This window comes from Ctenocephalides felis, unplaced genomic scaffold (assembly GCF_003426905.1).
Source record: "Ctenocephalides felis isolate EL2017-DRISC unplaced genomic scaffold, ASM342690v1 CF-g0.4_SCAFFOLD_01170, whole genome shotgun sequence".
In the NCBI taxonomy this organism is placed as follows: domain Eukaryota; kingdom Metazoa; phylum Arthropoda; class Insecta; order Siphonaptera; family Pulicidae; genus Ctenocephalides; species Ctenocephalides felis.
In genome coordinates, this window is record NW_020537324.1 from 54,223,353 (window position 1) to 54,242,191 (window position 18,839).

General features: G+C 30.0%; 2 protein-coding genes across 2 annotated transcripts; both read right to left on the reverse strand.

Moving 5' to 3' along the window:
• Positions 1 to 214: 214 nt before the first annotated feature.
• Positions 215 to 3,854, reverse strand: LOC113367394. Its single transcript, XM_026609005.1, has 4 exons — positions 3,718 to 3,854; positions 1,608 to 3,655; positions 1,198 to 1,391; positions 215 to 1,135 (listed from the first exon to the last, which is right to left on the reverse strand). Exons 1-4 carry the CDS (start codon positions 3,852 to 3,854, stop codon positions 215 to 217), a joined length of 3,300 nt encoding a protein of 1,099 aa, XP_026464790.1.
• Positions 3,855 to 4,666: 812 nt separating this feature from the next.
• LOC113367395 (protein PF14_0175-like) lies at positions 4,667 to 16,301 on the reverse strand. The gene is made up of 9 exons (XM_026609006.1): positions 16,286 to 16,301; positions 10,426 to 11,857; positions 9,115 to 10,323; positions 7,259 to 8,892; positions 7,056 to 7,187; positions 6,528 to 6,993; positions 5,267 to 5,990; positions 4,984 to 5,155; positions 4,667 to 4,848 (listed from the first exon to the last, which is right to left on the reverse strand). The coding sequence occupies exons 1-9, from the start codon at positions 16,299 to 16,301 to the stop codon at positions 4,667 to 4,669; spliced, it is 5,967 nt and encodes a 1,988-aa protein (XP_026464791.1).
• Positions 16,302 to 18,839: the final 2,538 nt, after the last annotated feature.

Below are 18,839 nucleotides of genomic sequence, written 5' to 3' on the forward strand. Positions count from 1 at the left end.
GGTGAGAAGAATATCAAGAATCAGTTTCTTCCGATATTTGTTCTTTGTTTATTTGTTCTAAGTTGATAAATGTTTATATCATATAATATATTCATTCTGTTCTTTATTCAACTTTTTCGGTATTTTAAAATATTTTAGGAATTTCTATCTTTTACGACATCATCATCAGCAATTGATTTTGGCGAAGTACTGTTATCTGTATCCTGGTTAGAACTCATAGATAAAAATCAACTTCCCTAATAATACGAGAAACTTTCGGGCGGTTTGATTTCTCTAATGTTTTATTAATATGAGGTTTCCTACTTATTGTTTTAGTCATATTAGGAACATTTTTCTTCTCATCTTCCATACAATTTGATTTTATGTCACTACTTTTCTGAGGTATTTTAAAATATTTTAGGAACTTTCTATCTTTTACGACATCATCATCAGCAATTGATTTTGGCGAAGTGCTATTATCTGTATCCTGGTTAGAACTCATAGACAAAAAGTCAACTTCCCTAATAATACGAGGAACTTTCGTACGGTTTGATTTCTCTAATGTTTTATTAATATGCGGTTTGCTATTTATTGTTTTAGTCATATTAGGAACATTTGCCTTCTCATCTTCCATACAATTTGATTTCAAGTCACTACTTTTCTGAGGTATTTTAAAATATTTTAGGAACTTTCTATCTTTTACGACATCATCATCAGCAATTGATTTTGGTGAAGTGCTGTTATCTGTATCCCGTTTAGAACTCATAGACAAAAAGTCAACTTGCCTAGTAATACGCGGAACTTTCTGACGGTTTGATTTCTCTAATGTTTTATTAATATGAGGTTTGCTACTTATTGTTTTAGTCATATTAGAAACATTTTTCTTCTCATCTTCTATACAATTTGATTTCGAGTCACTACTATTCTGAAATTCCGGATTTCTTGCTGTTTTCTTTATTAAACCACGTAATTCCTTTCTAAAGTCTACATTTTTATTTTTCTTCATTGTATTGGTTTTATTAATATCATCAGTTTCTGAAGAATTTTTGTGTGATTTTTCCTGATGTTTTTCTTTGTAACGTTTCTTACGTTTTTCTCTAATTATATACTCATTGCCATTCGTACAAATACTATCATTTTTATAATTTCCGTCAGTCTTATTGGAATATTCAGTTGATTTTCGCCGCGAAGGACAAAATTTCTCTGATTTGTTTTCACTTGAACAGTACTTTCAGCAGGAACGTATTTGTTAAAAGACCAATTTTCATTGCTTGTTGCATTGATTTCATTTGCGAATTTGGTTTTTTTCTCAGAATATGATTTATGCTTATTCTTTACACGTTCAAGATTTATTTCAACGTTCTTTGTTTTGTCAGATTTATCAGAATGCCTTTTGAGCTTTTTTCTTTTGTCTAATTTAATATTGTTTTCAGTAATATTTGTGTTGATATTTTGATCATTAATAAAATTATTAAGCGGAGAACTTTCCTTAACATGGCAAAAATTTTTATCATTCGATGAACTAGAAGATCTTGAATTATTATCCAATATTGCTTCGGTATCCATATTAAATTCTTTAATGTTTTCTTCAACTACATTTCTATTAAAAAAGTCATATAAGTTATTACCATCCTTTTTCAAAGGTATTTTGTTTTCTACATTTAAATTGATTTGATGATTTTCACTAATAATATTGTCTTCTGTATTATTCTTGACTTGGTCTGTGAAAGGCGATTCGGCTAAGTCAAGTTTTGTATTCAGTTTTAGTAAGCTTTTATCATATTCTAGGCTATCTTTTAATTCATCAATGTCGTTATGTATATTCTTTTGTTTCTTATTTGGATAATTTAAATCCGTTTCTGTAGATAATTTTCTCTTGATTGATTCGTTTGTCGCATTGCAATGTAATTTATTCGCCTTATCAATATTTTTACTTTTTGGTAATGACTGATTGCTGATAGGCTTAGTATTCAACGAGAGCTTACCATAGTGATTATAAACTTCTAAATCATATTTAGAATTCAATTTGTCATTAAATTCAAAAGTATTATTTTCAATTATTTCTATATTCTTCCAAAATTCTACACTATCTGACGGGTTGGCGTATGGAATTCTTAAGGGAGAATTGCAGTATTTTATTTTCGTAACTGCATTTTCATTATCGCAGGATGTTTGTAAATTATTAATAGATACATTCAACTTCATCTCCTGCATTATTTCTGTAATATTTTGAGTACTTTTATCACTTGCACAGGATTCAAAATGAACACCCAAATTCGGAACATCTTGCGTAACTTCACCATTAGCTCGATCATCTGATATATTAGAGATACACTTATGCATTTTTGGATCAATATTTTCATTTCTTGCCTCATCAAGAGCTAAAAGATCATCATCGGATCTATACAGTTCGTCTATTTTTATAAAGCTCTTGTTCGAGAGTATAGAGGAACAAAAGGTAGAAAATATTTTGGACCCTAATTCAATATTCTTTTCGAATACACTTTTGCTATTTTCCGCATGTAAAACAATAGTTGCAGATGCAGAAAATAGAGCTCTGTAAACAATGCTAGTGTTTCTATTATTATTACACATGTGAGATTTGATTTCGTTTCTACTGAACTCCTTAAGAGATAAAATTAGCAGCGTATCGTCAAAGATTAATCCAATATTTTCTATTTGCGTATTATTTTTATTTATACTGTATGATGAACTATTAAATAATGAAGAAAATAAAATTTCGTAAACGTTAGTAGAATTTTGTTTGTCTACTATTCCTACATTATTATTAATGAGACTCTTTTGTACGCAAGGAATTGTACCTATAATGTCCAAATGATTATTATATAAATCTGAAAATCCTATTTTCGAATTGGTTTCGAAAGCTGATACATAAGCAGCATTTGATTTTTGTTCCAATACCTTTGTATTCAAATTAGCACTAGAAGCTGGTGAAATAGGCAAGTTTTGCTTGAAGAATTCATGCTTTAATAAGTTATTATCTTCAGATAAATTCATATATTCAATAGATTCATCAGCATCTTTGGTTGTGCTTACATTATTGGTGTTTAAACTATCTCCAATGGAAGATATTGTAGCAGGAGATGTATCAATATCATTAATGTTATCGGGTTCAACAGTACTTTTGTCAATAAAGTGTGATTTTGATATATTTTTTGCTTTTTGTTCTGTCTTTACTTCTGATGGATTCTCTTTGATACTACCTAGTTTGACTGCATCTTCGATATGCAATAGTTGTTTTTGTAAATATTCTCTAATACTTTCCTCTAAATTGCATTTCAATTTTATTTTGACTTGAGTTGTCGCTTTATATACTTTACCTAAACTATTTTGTTGGTCAAGTAAATCAAAAATATAAAATTGATTATTTATATTATCAAAATCATTCCACTTTGCATCAGGAGGCAAAAGCAAAAGGATAGTTTTAATCGTTGATACTTGCTCCATTTTCAGTGAATCACAATCGTCTTCGAAATTTCTATTTATATTCTGGTGACTAGATACTGGCTTTATATCAATAATTGATATGCATGAAAATGATGTAGAATTTTTTAATTTTGGTGATAGCTCACCTATATTAGTATGAATTATGTCTTGAGCTTGGCCACCGTTTTTATTTTCCGTATCAATTGCATTTAATTTTTCCCTATGCGCTCTACTCAAATAAATTTTAGCCAAAATTTTATTCTTTGTCGAATCAGTCTTCTCTGAACAAACTTTTGACTTTGTTGGATGCTTCGAATGGCATTTTCAATTTCAAGTTGCTTAGTAACACTTCTAGTATGCCGTTTATATTCTGATATAGGTAAAACGGATATTTCCGTAACGCGATTTTTCCTATATTTTACTCGCATTACGTTCGTAGCTACTTCATTTTACTTAGATAAACACTGCGATATGGAGATTTTTTATTAAATTCTTATCCCGTTTAGAGATTATTTTATTGTAAGCCTTGTAAGAATTTTTGCACTTCCATGGAGCAGTCTTAGATGCAGTTTTATTCTTTGGTTTAGTATACTGTTTAAGAAAATTAGTTCTTCTGCGGGGGTTTGGTTTTGTCTCGTTTTGACTATGCATGGCGATATTAAATCTGGCGATTTTGAAGGACTTGTTTCTGATGACTTATTAGTATTATTAATACTAATGTGATCTAATACTTTAGAGTTTGATTTTGTCAATTTTGCGAAATCAATTTTAGACGTTGATATACTACACTGGAGACTAAAATCATTCAATATTTCCTAAGAGCTGTTCATCTACATTTGCCGTGAGCCTAGATTTAGCATTGCCTTCATTTCATTCAAGATCCAATATTTCATCTTTTTTAATATCATTAATTTTAGTGTTTTTCTTTGGTATTAAATTTTTCCTATATTTGAAAAATTTGGTTGGAACAGGCAAATTACTTATTGAACAATCCGTATTTTTGTCGTGAGCAATATTTGATGTACCCAACCGAGAACTTCGTTCAGATTCTCGAGCAATGTGTTTCTTTTCTAATTTATCTTTTAAATGAAATCGATTGAAAAACTCTCTTTTTTTCAAATAAACTTTGCTCTTTCCTGAGTTTGATTTTTCTTGGGGATATTTATTAGACAAATGAGCTGTTTTGAAGCATCGGTTTGAAGTTTAAAATTTAAATTTCTGTTAAATGATTGATAATTACTCAAGATATCGTGAGTTTGACAGCATTTGATATGTTTTCGTCTATCGATTTATTTATATCAGGTAGATTCTTCATATACGCCAATTCTTCAACACTGCATGATTCCAATGCCTTGGGTAGAAAATGAACACCCGCCAATCTCTTAACAGAAAACTGATCATTTTTTGCAGTATCACGATTTTCTGAAAATAGAAATATATATCTAAATTATATTGCATTTTATTTTTTATAAGTTTTATTATATCAAATTTTTCAAAAAATTATTAGTATACAACCAATACTTAAAATTAACTTAATAATTCAATCACAAATCTTACCTTTTGTTTCAGAGAATTCAGGAACTTCTGAGTTTTTATTATCAGCAAAATTTTTAGGCTCCTTAGGGATGACGGTAATCAATTTTTTATTATGTTCATCTTTGCTTGTATTTGATTGTAGATCGATTAATTTATCCAGTTTCGAATCCGGTGTACTTTGCGCACCTAATTGCTTAGAATTAAAAAACAAACGGCTCATATTTGAATTTTCATTAGAAAAAATATTCAAATTTGGCAATGAGTTTTTTTCTGGTATATGAGGGTAACTTTTGGAAGACTGTACTTGTTCTTTACTTCCTATAATTTTTATCCTGTTATCACAATTTAGATCAAATGTATTTTTACGTATAGATCGCAAAGGCGATTTAGGGCAAGCTTTCTGAATTTCATCCTTATGTACCGAAGCATTATTCACAACTTGCAATGCAGTTTTATACTCATCTTTATTCATTTCTAATGCTGTAGTCTCTTTTCTATTGATGCCATTGTTGAAATTTTTTGCAACTCTTGTGTAATCATAGCCATTGTTAATTTTTCTTTGATTTTCTCTCATTGTCAGGCCGAAATCGCTAACAATATCATTCCTCGGTATTCTTGATTGCTTGAAAATATTATTCGTTGGCAAAGATGAAGTTTGATTAGTGTTTGAAACCATTCGGTATCTATTTGTATTACCAGATGGAATATGTGTAAACATCATATTGTTGTCTTCACGAATGCTATCAGAATAAGATTTTAGAGCTGCGTGATCCCTTGATGTTCTCAGCAAGTTATGTGAATTTAAACGAGTTTCATTTACATTATTTGTTAATATTTTGTGAATATTTTTATCGCTGTAAATATTGTGAGAGTTTACATCATTTCTGCCAATTGAATGAGAGTGAGAATTTACATCATTTCTGCCAATTGAATGAGAGTAAGAATTTACATCATTTCTGCCAATTGAATGAGAGTAAGAATTTACATCATTTCTGCCAATTGAATGAGAGTGAGAATTTACATCATTTCTGCCAATTGAATGAGAGTGAGAGAATTTACATCATTTCTGCCAATTGAATGAGAGAGTGAGAATTATATCACTTCTGCCAATTGAATTTGAGTGAGGATTTACATCATTTCTGCCTATTGAATGAGAGTGAGAATTTACATCATTTCTGTCAATTGAATGAGAGTGAGAATTTACATCATTTCTGCCAATTGAATGAGAGTGAGAATTTACATCATTTCTGCCAATTGAATGAGAGTAAGAATTTACATCATTTCTGCCAATTGAATGAGCCTGAGAATTTACATCATTTCTGCCAATTGAATGAGAGTGAGAATTTTACATCATTTCTGCCAATTGAATGAGAGTGAGAATTTACATCATTTCTGTCAATTTGAATGAGAGTGAGAATTTACATCATTTCCGCCAATTGAATGAGAGTGAGAATTACATCATTTTCTGCCAATTGAATGAGAGTAAGAATTTACATCATTTCTGCCAATTGGATGAGAGTGAGAATTTACATCATTTCTTCAATTGAATGAGCCTGAGAATTTACATCATTTCTGCCAATTGAAGAGAGTGAGAATTTACATCATTTCTGCCAATTGAATGAGAGTGAGAATTTACATCACTTCTGCCAATTGAATTTGAGTGAGGATTTACATCATTTCTGCCAATTGAATGAGAGTGAGAATTTACATCATTTCTGCCAATTGAATGAGAGTGAGCATTTACATCATTTCTCCCAATTGAATGAGAGTGAGCATTTACATCATTTCTGACAATTGAGTGAGAGTGAGCATTTACATCATTTCTCCCAATTGAATGAGAGTGAGCATTTACATCATTTCTGACAATTGAGTGAGAGTGAGAATTTACATCATTTCTGCCATGATGAATAAAATTTGCAGAAGTATCCCAAGTAACGTTTCCTTGTCGATGAAAAGAACTGAAACTTGGCACATTATAAGGCGGAAAATAGTTATGCCGAGCCTGTAAGCCATTCACATTTGCTACATATTCTAAAAAAATATTAGTATCATTGAGGATGAATGGGGAAAAATATTAAAAATGTAATATTTACCATTGTATATAGTAGGATCATATACGAAAGCTGCATTTCTGGCATGAGGGTGTGATACATTTGTAGAATAGGTTTGTGAGAACTTAGGTTTGGCAACATTTAGTTGACCAGTTCGATAGATGCCACGATTTTCTAAAAATATAAACAAATATGACATGTTTTTATAATACCATATGATATTAACTTCTTAATTTTTTCCTTGCCTTTATTAAAATCCAATTGACATGTGTTATGCTGACCATTCACCACAGCATGCGGTTGTGCAATTGCGACCGTCAATGGCGCAGTATAGATTGATTTACTGTTTACTACTTTTGTCTCATTTCTTGAATATTTGTTAAGTTTTCTTGTATTACGCCTCTTTAACTGTTCCTTGAAAACTAAACTGTCATCAATTTTTCCCAGTTGTTCGTTTTTTGATGTATTTGGGAATATCTCGTGAACGTTTGCTGGTGGATCAAAGTTATTAGAAATTTGTAAGCGATTAGCATAGGGTTGCAAAGTATTTAATGACAGATCTGATGTAATTGGTTTCTGGAATTTATTGTAATTTTTGTGTCTTGTAATATTCAAGCTAGGTGTTTTATCTGCACCATAAAAGAGAAGCACATTGTTATGTGGATTAGTACTATAATTCACAACATTATTGTCAAATTTGTCAGATTGTCCAAAATCCTCCGTGGGATGTAGAGTTTTATTCCACATGTCTCTATAATAATTTGGTTCTTCTTGCATAATTATTTCATTACTCAAGTTTTCAATTCTACTATCCTTTGTAGAAAACAAATTTTCAGATTGAGCATCACTTCTTATTGACCGTTCATGATTATCATTTGTATTCTTCATATTATTTTGCTGACCCTTCTGCTTAGATGTAGACAATTTTGTATTTTTGCGCAATAAACTTTCATCAGATGTACTAATATTACGAACCTCTGTGGAATGTAGAGTTTTATTCCACATGTCTCTATAATAATTTGGTTGTTCTTGCATAATTATTTCATTGTTCAAGTTTTCAATTCTACCATCCTTTGTAGAAAACAAATTTTCAGATTGAGCATCACTTCTTGTTATTCGTTCATGATTATCATTTGTATTCTTTATATTATTTTGCTGACCATTCTGCTTAGATATAGACAATTTTGTATTTTTGCGCAATAAATTTTTGTCAGATGTACTAATATTACGCTCAACTTGTCCATTGTTCTGCATAAGAAGCTTCACATCTATGTTATACTTATTAGGTATAATCAAATCTTCTATTATGTGAAATTTTGGCGCAGATGTATTTTCATTAACAGAATTAGTTTGAATTAAGCCTTTTTCGGGTAATATATCACGTTCAAGCTTTTTTCCAGTTTTTCCAAAATTAATTGATTTATTTTGAACACCAAGTTGTCCGGTTGCAAATGGTAGATGCAAATTTGCTTGCTCGACTTGGATCATAGCTTTGTCATGTACATTTTTTCCTACGTAATTGTTTTCACGTTCAAGCTCCTTTTCGATTAGATTCAAATTTGTTTGCTCAACTTCGATCATTGCTTTATCAGGTATATTTTTTTCTACGTAATTGTTTTTACGTTCAAGCCTTTTTACGATTTTTTCTAAATTATCTGATTTATTCTGAACACCAGGTTGTCCGGCTGCATCTGGCAGATTCAATTTTGCTTGCTCGACTTCGATCATAACTTTATCATGTAAATTATTTTCAGTAGATGAATGGTTTGTTAAGCTAGGTTTGTTTTCTTTATTAAATACTTCTACATCTTTATTTGATTTAATATTATATTCTTTATTCATCACAGAATTGATTTCTTCAGAATTTTCGATTTCTTGCCTATATTTTAATAAATCATTTTTTAAGCAAGCTTTAAAACTCCTATCTATTTGATTTGTTTTATTAATATTATTTTGTGCTGACGAGGTATCAGTAGAAAAATTTTCTTCATTTTCCGTGTCTGAAAAAGATGTAATTGATTCTTCCGGTTTATTTTTTAATGTTTGTAAATTTTCTGATGTTTTATTTAAATTGGGATTGAAATTATTATCTGATGCTGACCGCTTATCGGTTTCATCATTAATCAAAATTGATTTATTATGACATAGTTCTTCATCTTTGGATTTATACTCTTCTGGAGGCACTGTGCTTATGGTCTTTTCCTCACCAATTCTAACTACTGCATCTTCCAGTGTTCTTGAAGATGTAGCGGTTGTATTATTGCACATAAGAGTATTTTTAATCAAACTATCATTATCTTGCTGTTGGAGATTTGTCATTTGAACTGCGTCAGTACAACAATTATTTTCTTGAAATCTACTATTATTCAAAAGGAGTTCATCATATTCTGATACGCATCTGTTTGATGTACTAGCAACATCCCTAGCGTTAAATTGCAGAGGATGTGTTTGCAATTTATGATTTGATCTTATTTTTGGCATTTCACCAAGTTTGGAATTGTCTCCTGCAAAAACGTCACCTGACAATAATACCTTATTCAACAAATTACTTTTGTTTTTATCAGTTGAATTACTTTGACGACCTTGGTTTGAATTTAATTCATTTTTACGATTAAGGTATAGGCGAGAAGCATTTTGAATATGTTGATGATATTTATGCTTTTCAAATGTACCTGATAGGCACGATTGTGATTCATTATATTGTGTATTAAGACAAGGCATATGTACTTCGAAAATTTTGTTTGACTTTACACAGAAATAATACTTATGCTTCTTTCTGTTGTTATCATTTAAAGTATTTAAAAAATCTATTAAAATCTCAAATTCAACATTATCGTTCATGATATTTTTATCGACAGAATTGGATTTATCTGATTTATTTTTCAAATTATTTGGCAAAATGCAATCATTGTGGATAATCACTTCATCGGCCTCACTTTGCACATTTGTATTATATAATCTGTTTTCAGTTGATGCAATTATTGAATTACTAAAAGAACTTAATGAATTTTCATTTAGTCTATCACTTTGTGCATCAGCATATTTTATTGCATTAGCATTTGAATTATTTTCATTAGATTCTTGATTATCCCGATTAAATGTAATAGAATCTTCTGAAACTTTGTCTTCATTTTTTTCATCGTTGATAGCACCATTATGATATATTTTGGAATGATTTATGTCATACATTTTATCATCTACTTTAGCATTTGTTATGATATCTATATCAGGATTTTTTAAGTCTTTTATGAATGCAGTTTTTTCGTTATTTATAAATCCATTAAGAACAATATATTTTTTGTTTGTATTCCTATTTTCATATAATACGTCCATATCATGGCCATTGATTGGGAAATTGGCAGTAGTTCCATTACTTTTTATAAATGAATCAGGTGGATTTGAAAATTTATACATTTGCGCTGGCGTTGGCTTGAATTCAATATCGTATACATTTTCAGCTTCTTCTTGAAAAAGTTCTCCAAACAGTTTTTCTTCCAAACTATCGTTTGTGATATTTTGACCATAGTCGGGATAGCAATTATTAGGAGTCTGATCGGGTTCACGAGAATGTTCCGTAGAAATACAACTTTGAGTACATTGTGTTTTGTCATGTGTGCATGATGAATTTAAAAATAATGACGGATTGATTCCGCATTTGGTTAAAACTTCGTGTACTACATCATCATCACTGCTAATTAGATTGGAATGGTTACAACCTTCATTATTGGAGTCATCTTCGTGAATTGTATTATTTTCTGGAATTATAATATCGTCAATGCTAATTTTCGTTTTGGATAATTGGTTAGTTTCTAATTTTTTTGCATTAGTAATTGTTGTATTATCAGTGTCACCATCTTTGACAAGAAATAAATTCATATTATCTTCTGTAAAGTTTGTATTATCATCAAGATTAATTTCCATCATCTCCCTCTTCCATTGACTCCATTGCCTATATACTCTTTCACCATGACTTTCATTGTTTTCTTTAGGAACCAATTGCTCGTCTTTTTGTGCCACCTCAGAAACATGCTCATCCACGCTTTTTTTTGCATCCAAATCTATGCTTTTAATTTCAATATTATTACAGATTTTGCTGTTCTCAATTTTGTCTAGAGCGGAATTATAATTTGTGTTAGCATTAGCGTTAATATTTATATTGGTAGAAGAATAAATCGGTTGATCTTGTGTGATTGTATTTTCATCTAGTATAGATTTTTTATCTTCATCATGAATATTGCTATGATGATTTACAATAGTAAGTTCATCCTCGCCATTGTCATCCCTTTCAACCGATTTACATTTATCATTCGTTTTTGTATTCAAATCACACAAAGATGGATCTACATTTTCCTCTTCATCACATGAATCAGAAGCTATGATATCGTAGTTGTTTTCGTTAGAAATCAATTGTTCGTCGTTTTGCTCGATTAAAGAAAAATGTTCACACTCTAATGAATTATCAAGAGATTCGAAATATTTGTTTTCATCTGTTAATTTGATATATTCTTCCTCCTTGACCAAACAACTAGTGCAGTTTTTATTGCATTCTATACCGCATTTTTCATCATGTTGCTCAACGACAGTATTTATTGCACTTCGATTATTATTTTGTATAGAGATACTACTATTTATTGAACTATTATTTTCAATATTTGAAGTGTCATTATTATGACTATTACATTCTTTTGAAATACTGACTGATTCATTTACGATATTGTCACATGGACCATCATTTTCTGTATTGCTGTCTACATTAAGATTATCATTTGTCATACATGTTTCTTTTATGCCGATCACTTTTTCTCCATCTTCAGACTGTTTTGTAAGTAATTCGATCTGTGTATCTGCGAAAAATAGAAATATTGCCTCTAATTCTAAAAAGCTTCATTAAAAAAAACCTGCGTGATTTCATCAAGTTTTTTCTTGCTGATATATTTTTGTGAGCGTGTGCCAATGCAAGTTCGTATAATTGAATGGAAAATGCTATAGATTTTCATTTAATACTATACTATACTATATATATAATTATTTATATATATATATATATATATATATATATACATAAATAATATAAAGGTCCGCGGGTAACAACCAATATATCAAAAACCCAAAAAAAATTTAAGGTCAATATTTAAAATTAGGGGGCAAAAGATGTATAATGAGCACAAATTATCAACTATTCATTATGTACGTTTTGTACAGTTGATTATTTATTGCTTTTTATTTTGAGTATTTGCCTGCAAAAAACATTTCAAAAATATGTTTCTACGTCGAACAAGAAATTCTTAAGCTCTTAAGTTCTTAAGAGCTCTTATATATATTTTATATATATATATATATATATTAAATTATAAATATGAACAAACAACACTCTTATAATATATTAAATTTGAAATATGAACAAACAACACTCATATATATCAATAGAATAAAAACAGACAAATCTAGTTTCGAAACGTTTGTAAAATTAATATTATTTAATAAATTAGTGCAAAAAAGAGTGAATCAGAATACATTTGTTATATATCTTATATAACTATATATATATATATATATATATATATATATATATATATATTTCATATATTTAGGATTTTAACTTTTTGCACTAAAAACCACCTTTTTCTCAAAAATATATATATCCAAAAATGACTATATTATATTATATTAAAAAGAAAAACATTTCATATCGAAACAACGAAGAAAATCTTTATAAATGATTTTTTTTTTGAAAAATGAAGAAAGCTTTTAGTTAAAAAAGATAAAATCATTATTAATAAATGACATTAAATTGAATGCCGAAACGTTTGGATTTAAAGATTAATTTATAAATCTTTGTTTTTTATACTTTGATATATTGCCCTACAAGAACTTACTCATATATATAATATATATATATGAAGTAAAACTTCTTTAACACGATTTCTCGAAGACATTACCAAGAACACATTATAAGCGAGAAAGCGTATTATGCGAGATGGAAAAATTATAGGATATTATTATTATAGTATTACTTATATCCTAATTTTTGTACTGGAAAAGTTCTTTGAAAAAAAACATAAAATCTTTGGCATTTATTGAAACTTAAATAAAGTTTCAAAGTGTTTTTGGTTAAAAACACTAAAGTTAAACTTAGTTTTGTTTTTGATAAAAACCGTTATTGCTTTAATCCACACGGTTTTTTTCCAATTTAAGCATAATCTATAAAAATGTATTTAATTATTATTTTATCGTCCTTAACAAAAAAATCATAAAACGCTTTTTATTAAACGAGAACTCCAGTACAGTAAGAAATGGTGTACAGCTTTAAAGTATTCAAAATTTGAAATTAAAACTTCAGGCATTACCTTAACAAATTTTAAACGATTGAAAAATAAGTAATACATACAAACGTTAGTTAGAAAAAAATTCAGAATCATCTTTATCACGATTGGTGGTGACACGACTTGAGCAACCTTATTCTAAGTAGGTACATATTAAATTTTACATGTGTAAATTACATTAAATATGTAGTGTAGTCTTAATTACGTTATTTAAGAAAATCACTAATTTAGGTTCGATAGACAGATTTTGATGCATTAGCAATTAGTACAGTTTCTGGCGTAACTTTTCTGACCTATCAAAATTAGCACCAGTCACAACGATCAGTCCCTATTTCACTTGCTTTATCAATATGAAAAATATGTTTCTTGAAAATATGTGATTTATCTGGCATCATTTTGAAAAATAAAGCAATAACAATATATTAATAAATTGTAATACGGCATTCGATTACCTAAAGATTTGATGGTGCGCAATACCGCTGCAATTTTTGAAATAGTTTAAAATAATTTTTAAAATGGAACGCATCATAGAAAGTGGTAAGTGAAGTTCAACTGAAAGCTCAACAAATAACTGAAAGTTTAATGTGCTTTCTGTGATTTTTTTAATATCTCAAAATTTTTTTGAATAATCAATTACAAACATTCCTTAGCCAGTGTCGTTGGTCAAATATGTTTTTTACCGGAACAGCTAAATTAAACCGGATCGGTTCAAAACCTATTCTCATATTTGTTCCGGTTCGAAAAGGCAAGAAACTCATTTTGTGCAAATATATGTTTTTGTTATGCTATATATATAAAATATAATAAACTAAGCTAATGATGTTCGGTCCGGGCTTCTTGCTTTTTGACAAAAATTAGAAAAAACTAGCTGTAAGTGGAATTCTGTCTTGAGGCAATTATGGCATCGTGCCTTAAGGCAAATTGCTGGAACTTCCCGTACCGTAACGAAATGTTCGAGGAATACTGAATGTTTCCAAATAGATTATTATAAATATTGTAACATTGTCTAATATTTATAAGAATTATATAAACTGAATTGCAGAGTTGAAATTATTTGTAATTTGTAATATTGTAACATTATTGTAATTATTTTCGATATACAAAAAAACTAAAAAAAAAAACTTATACAATTTTTTTTTCCAAAATCAATTATTTTCTTAAGACAAGCAGAAAGTTCTTTGAATCATTTAAATCGGACGCTTAGTTCTCTCAAAATGCCATTTTTTACATATTTAGCTCCGTATCTTGAAAATGGCTGGGCCTGCCTTCGCCAAAAACTAATAAACACTTCTCCCGATCATTACTAATTGAATGTTTTTTAGATCATTCAAATCGGATACTCCGTTCTCTCAAAAATTTGATTTCTATTTTCTGCACTCTTTGCTCCGTATCTCCGAAACGGCTGGACCTGCCTTCGCCAAAAACTAATCAGCTCTTTTCCCTATCAATAGGAATCGAATGTTTTTTGAACCATTCAAATCGGTTGATCCGTGCGCCCTAAAACGTGACTGGAAATTTGTATCCATACATACATACACACACACACACATCCATTTATTCTGAGGTATGCCAAAATGTTCAGAAACCTTCAAAACGTCGAGAAATGTAAAAATTTTCAATTCCGATTTTCGGCCCATTACAATAACTTACCCTACGGGAAGTTAAAAACGCGTTCCAGCTTGACAACACCACTGTCTCTATTAGCTTTCTTATGTAACAAGGTAATCAGTAACAGGCAATAGGATATTAAAATAATTTTTAACTTCCCGTAGGGTAAGTTATTGTAATGGGCCGAAAATTGGAATTGAAAATTTTTACATTTCTCGACGTTTTGAGGGTTTCTGAACGTTTTGGCATACCTCAGAAAAAATGGATGTGTGTGTGTGTGTGTATGTATGTGTGGATACAAATTTCCAGTCACGTTTTAGGGCGCACGGATCAACCAATTTGAATGGTTCAAAAAACAACCGATTCCTATTGATAGGGAAAAGAGCTGATTAGTTTTTGGCAAAGGCAGGTCCAGCCGTTTCAGAGATACGGAGCAAAGAGTGCAGAAAATAGAAATCGTATTTTTGAGAGAACGGAGTATCCGATTTGAATGATCTAATAAACATTCAATTAGTAATGATTGGGAGAAGTGTTTATTATTTTTTGGCAAAGACAGGCCCAGCCATTTTGAAGATACGAAGCTAAATATGTAAAAAATGGCAGTTTTTGAGAGAACTAAGCGTCCGATTTAAATGATTCAAAGAACTTTCTGCTTGTCTTAAGAAAATAATTGATTTTGGAAAAAAAATTGTATAAGTTTTTTTTTTTAGTTTTTTTGTATATCGAAAATAATTACAATAATGTTACAATATTACAAATTACAAATAATTTCAACTCTGCAATTCAGTTTATATAATTCTTATAAATATTAGACAATGTTACAATATTTATAATAATCTATTTGGAAACATTCAGTATTCCTCGAACATTTCGTTACGGTACGGGAAGTTCCAGCAATTTGCCTTAAGGCACGATGCCACCCACCCCACTAGTTTTTTCTTAATTGGACGTGTACGCCGTTCTGCATGATATTTTTATAATTACTGTCCCGCAGGCCGATGCAATAAACAGAACTGTGCAGGTTCGTCATTTTTGGCAGGTGATGTAAAATTACTCCATCATAAAATTTCGGTTTGCATTACTATTAATGACTGATTTTAAATCGTGTTCATCTCATTTTGTTTCAAATTCATCAATCTTTCATAATATGTAACAATTTTTGTGATTGCTAATTTGTATCAATAGTAAGGTGACCATATTTTTTTAAGTCCACCGGGACGGTGGAATGTCTGCTAAATAACTTAAATATAATTTTAAAAAAAATAAAAAATAAATAATATTCAAGAATACAATAAAAAAGCTTTTCTTAACGAATTAATTTGTTTTCTAAATCATATTTACGAGCTTCTAGTAACATCTTTACTTTTCGATTATATGCTATAGTTTTCTCTTCTTTTACATATGATGTTATTATCTTATATTTATCGATTCATATGTTTTTTAACTTCCCGTAGGGTAAGTTATTGTAATGGGCCGAAAATCGGAATTGAAAATTTTAACATTTCTCGACGTTTTGAAGGTTTCTGAACGTTTTGGCATACCTCAGAAAAAAATGGATGTGTGTGTGTGTGTATGTGTGTGTGTGTATGTATGTATGGATACAAATTTCCAGTCACGTTTTAGGGCGCACGAATCAACCGATTTGAATGGTTCAAAAATCATTCGATTCCTATTGATAGGAAAAAGAGCTGATTAGTTTTTGGTAAAGGCAGGTCCAGCCGTTTCGGAGATACGGAGCAAATAGTGCAGAAAATAGAAATCGAATTTTTGAGAGAACGGAGTATCCGATTTGAATGATCTAAAAAACATTCAATTAGTAATGATTGGGAGAAGTGCTTATTAGTTTTTGGCAAAGGCAGGCGCAGCCATTTCGAAGATACGGAGCTGATTATGTAAAAAATGGCAGTTTTTGAGAGAACTAAGCGTCCGATTTGAATGATTCAAAGAACTTTCTGCTTGTCTTAACAAAATAATTGATTTTGGAAAAAAAAATTTGTTCCTATTGTTTTTTTTTTCTTTTTTTTAGTTTTTAGTATATCGAAAATATTTCAGATTTGTTGTTTTAATTCTGACTATAGTTCTAATATACTTAACAAATAATTTCAACTCTGCAATTCAGTTTATATAATTCTCATAAATATTAGACAATGGTACAATATTTATAATAATCTATTTGAAAATATTCAGTATTCCTCGAACATATCGTTACGGTACGGGAAGTTTCAGCAATTTGCCTTAAGGCACGATGCCATAATTGCCTCAAGACAGAATTCCACTCACAGCTAGTTTGCTTTTGAATCTAAAATTCTGTTGAGTATAAAATTCTGTTCAATTCTCTTCTTAATTAATTTAAAAAATTAGCACTTGTGCCAAGTGATAAAGCTAGTTTTCCTAATTTTGAAAAGTTAGAATTTATTAATGTGAGAGGCTGTATTATCCCGACTTTGGAAATTTGTATTCGGCAATTTTCTCATTCATAACGTATTGTTGCATATAAGCATACTCATTGCATATATCATTTTCAAATATTTGAAAAATGAATAGTTATAATTCTATTATCGCAAAGCTTCAATTTAAACCTGTACTCTTCGAAAACCCGGGACAATCTGGGACAAAAAATCTAAATCCGGAAAAATATTGCTCTTAGAAAAACCCGGGATATAAGGCGAAAATCTGCCGGACTATCGCGGCCAAACCGGAACGTATGATCATTAATTTATTAGTCATCTTGATTAATGTAAAAAAGCACATCTGGGGTTAGTTGAAACAAAACCTTGGGGTTAGTTGTAACATACAAAAAATATATACAGAATCAAGTGAAGCAGATTGAATGCAATGTTTAGTTTGTAAACTATGGCTCATATAAATTGTGTTAAGGCGACTTTAAGGAGTCGATTCAGCCGTAAAATAAATCAATGTTATGACAAAAGACTATGTTATTATGTTAAGCAGATTTATAGACCTTATAACTAAATTGACTGCTAGTCGAGGCCCACGACTCGAGGGCAAAATAAATGCATAAAGATGGAAAGGGACTGTGACGTCACTTGCTGAACGAGTGTAGCCGACAATCGTAGAACTCTTCCGATTAATTAAATGTCATATGTTAATTAAATTAAATCTTGTGCTTGAAATTGATAAATTATTGTAGAGAAAAAATCTGTCGATGTAGTTTAACACTGGTTCCTAAAACACTCTCGAATTATTAAACGTCATTGGCTTGAATGATTAAATGGCATTGACCTTATAATACATAAACCGATTTTAACAGATTGATTCGATTATATGTACATTCATTTCATAGACAAAATATTATTATTAATATAATTTCTTACAAAATTATCAGTGTTCACAATTGCCATTATGTTATTAAAGTAAAACATACGACATATGACATTTAATCAATCGGGAGAATCTACGATTGTCGGCAATGCTCGTTCAGCACGTGACGTCACAGTCCCTTCTATCTTTGTACACTTTATACAATTGAAAACATATGAGAACTAGCAGTCCATGTAGTATAAGGTCTATGAGCAGTTTTCATATAAAGTAGTACTAAAAACTGTCAAAATCCTGTGTGGTAGCAGTGCAGTCAGGTGTTTCAGACAGAAAATTTTACAAAGAAAACACAAAATGTCAAAAAAACGATTTATCATAACTGGATCTTTGAGATGTGATTTGATAACATATGAGTGAATTTGCATTTTATGTGTAAAACGCCTGAGCGCACAGCAAATACATGGCATTTTGACTGTATTTAGTAGTATTTTGTATAAAAACTGGAACGTAACACAGCCTTGCCAGAACATTGGTCTATTTTAGTGAAGAATCGGCCTATATATCTTTTATTTGTACGGTGATATTAATTGCAGTTCACGTTGATTTATGATAAAAA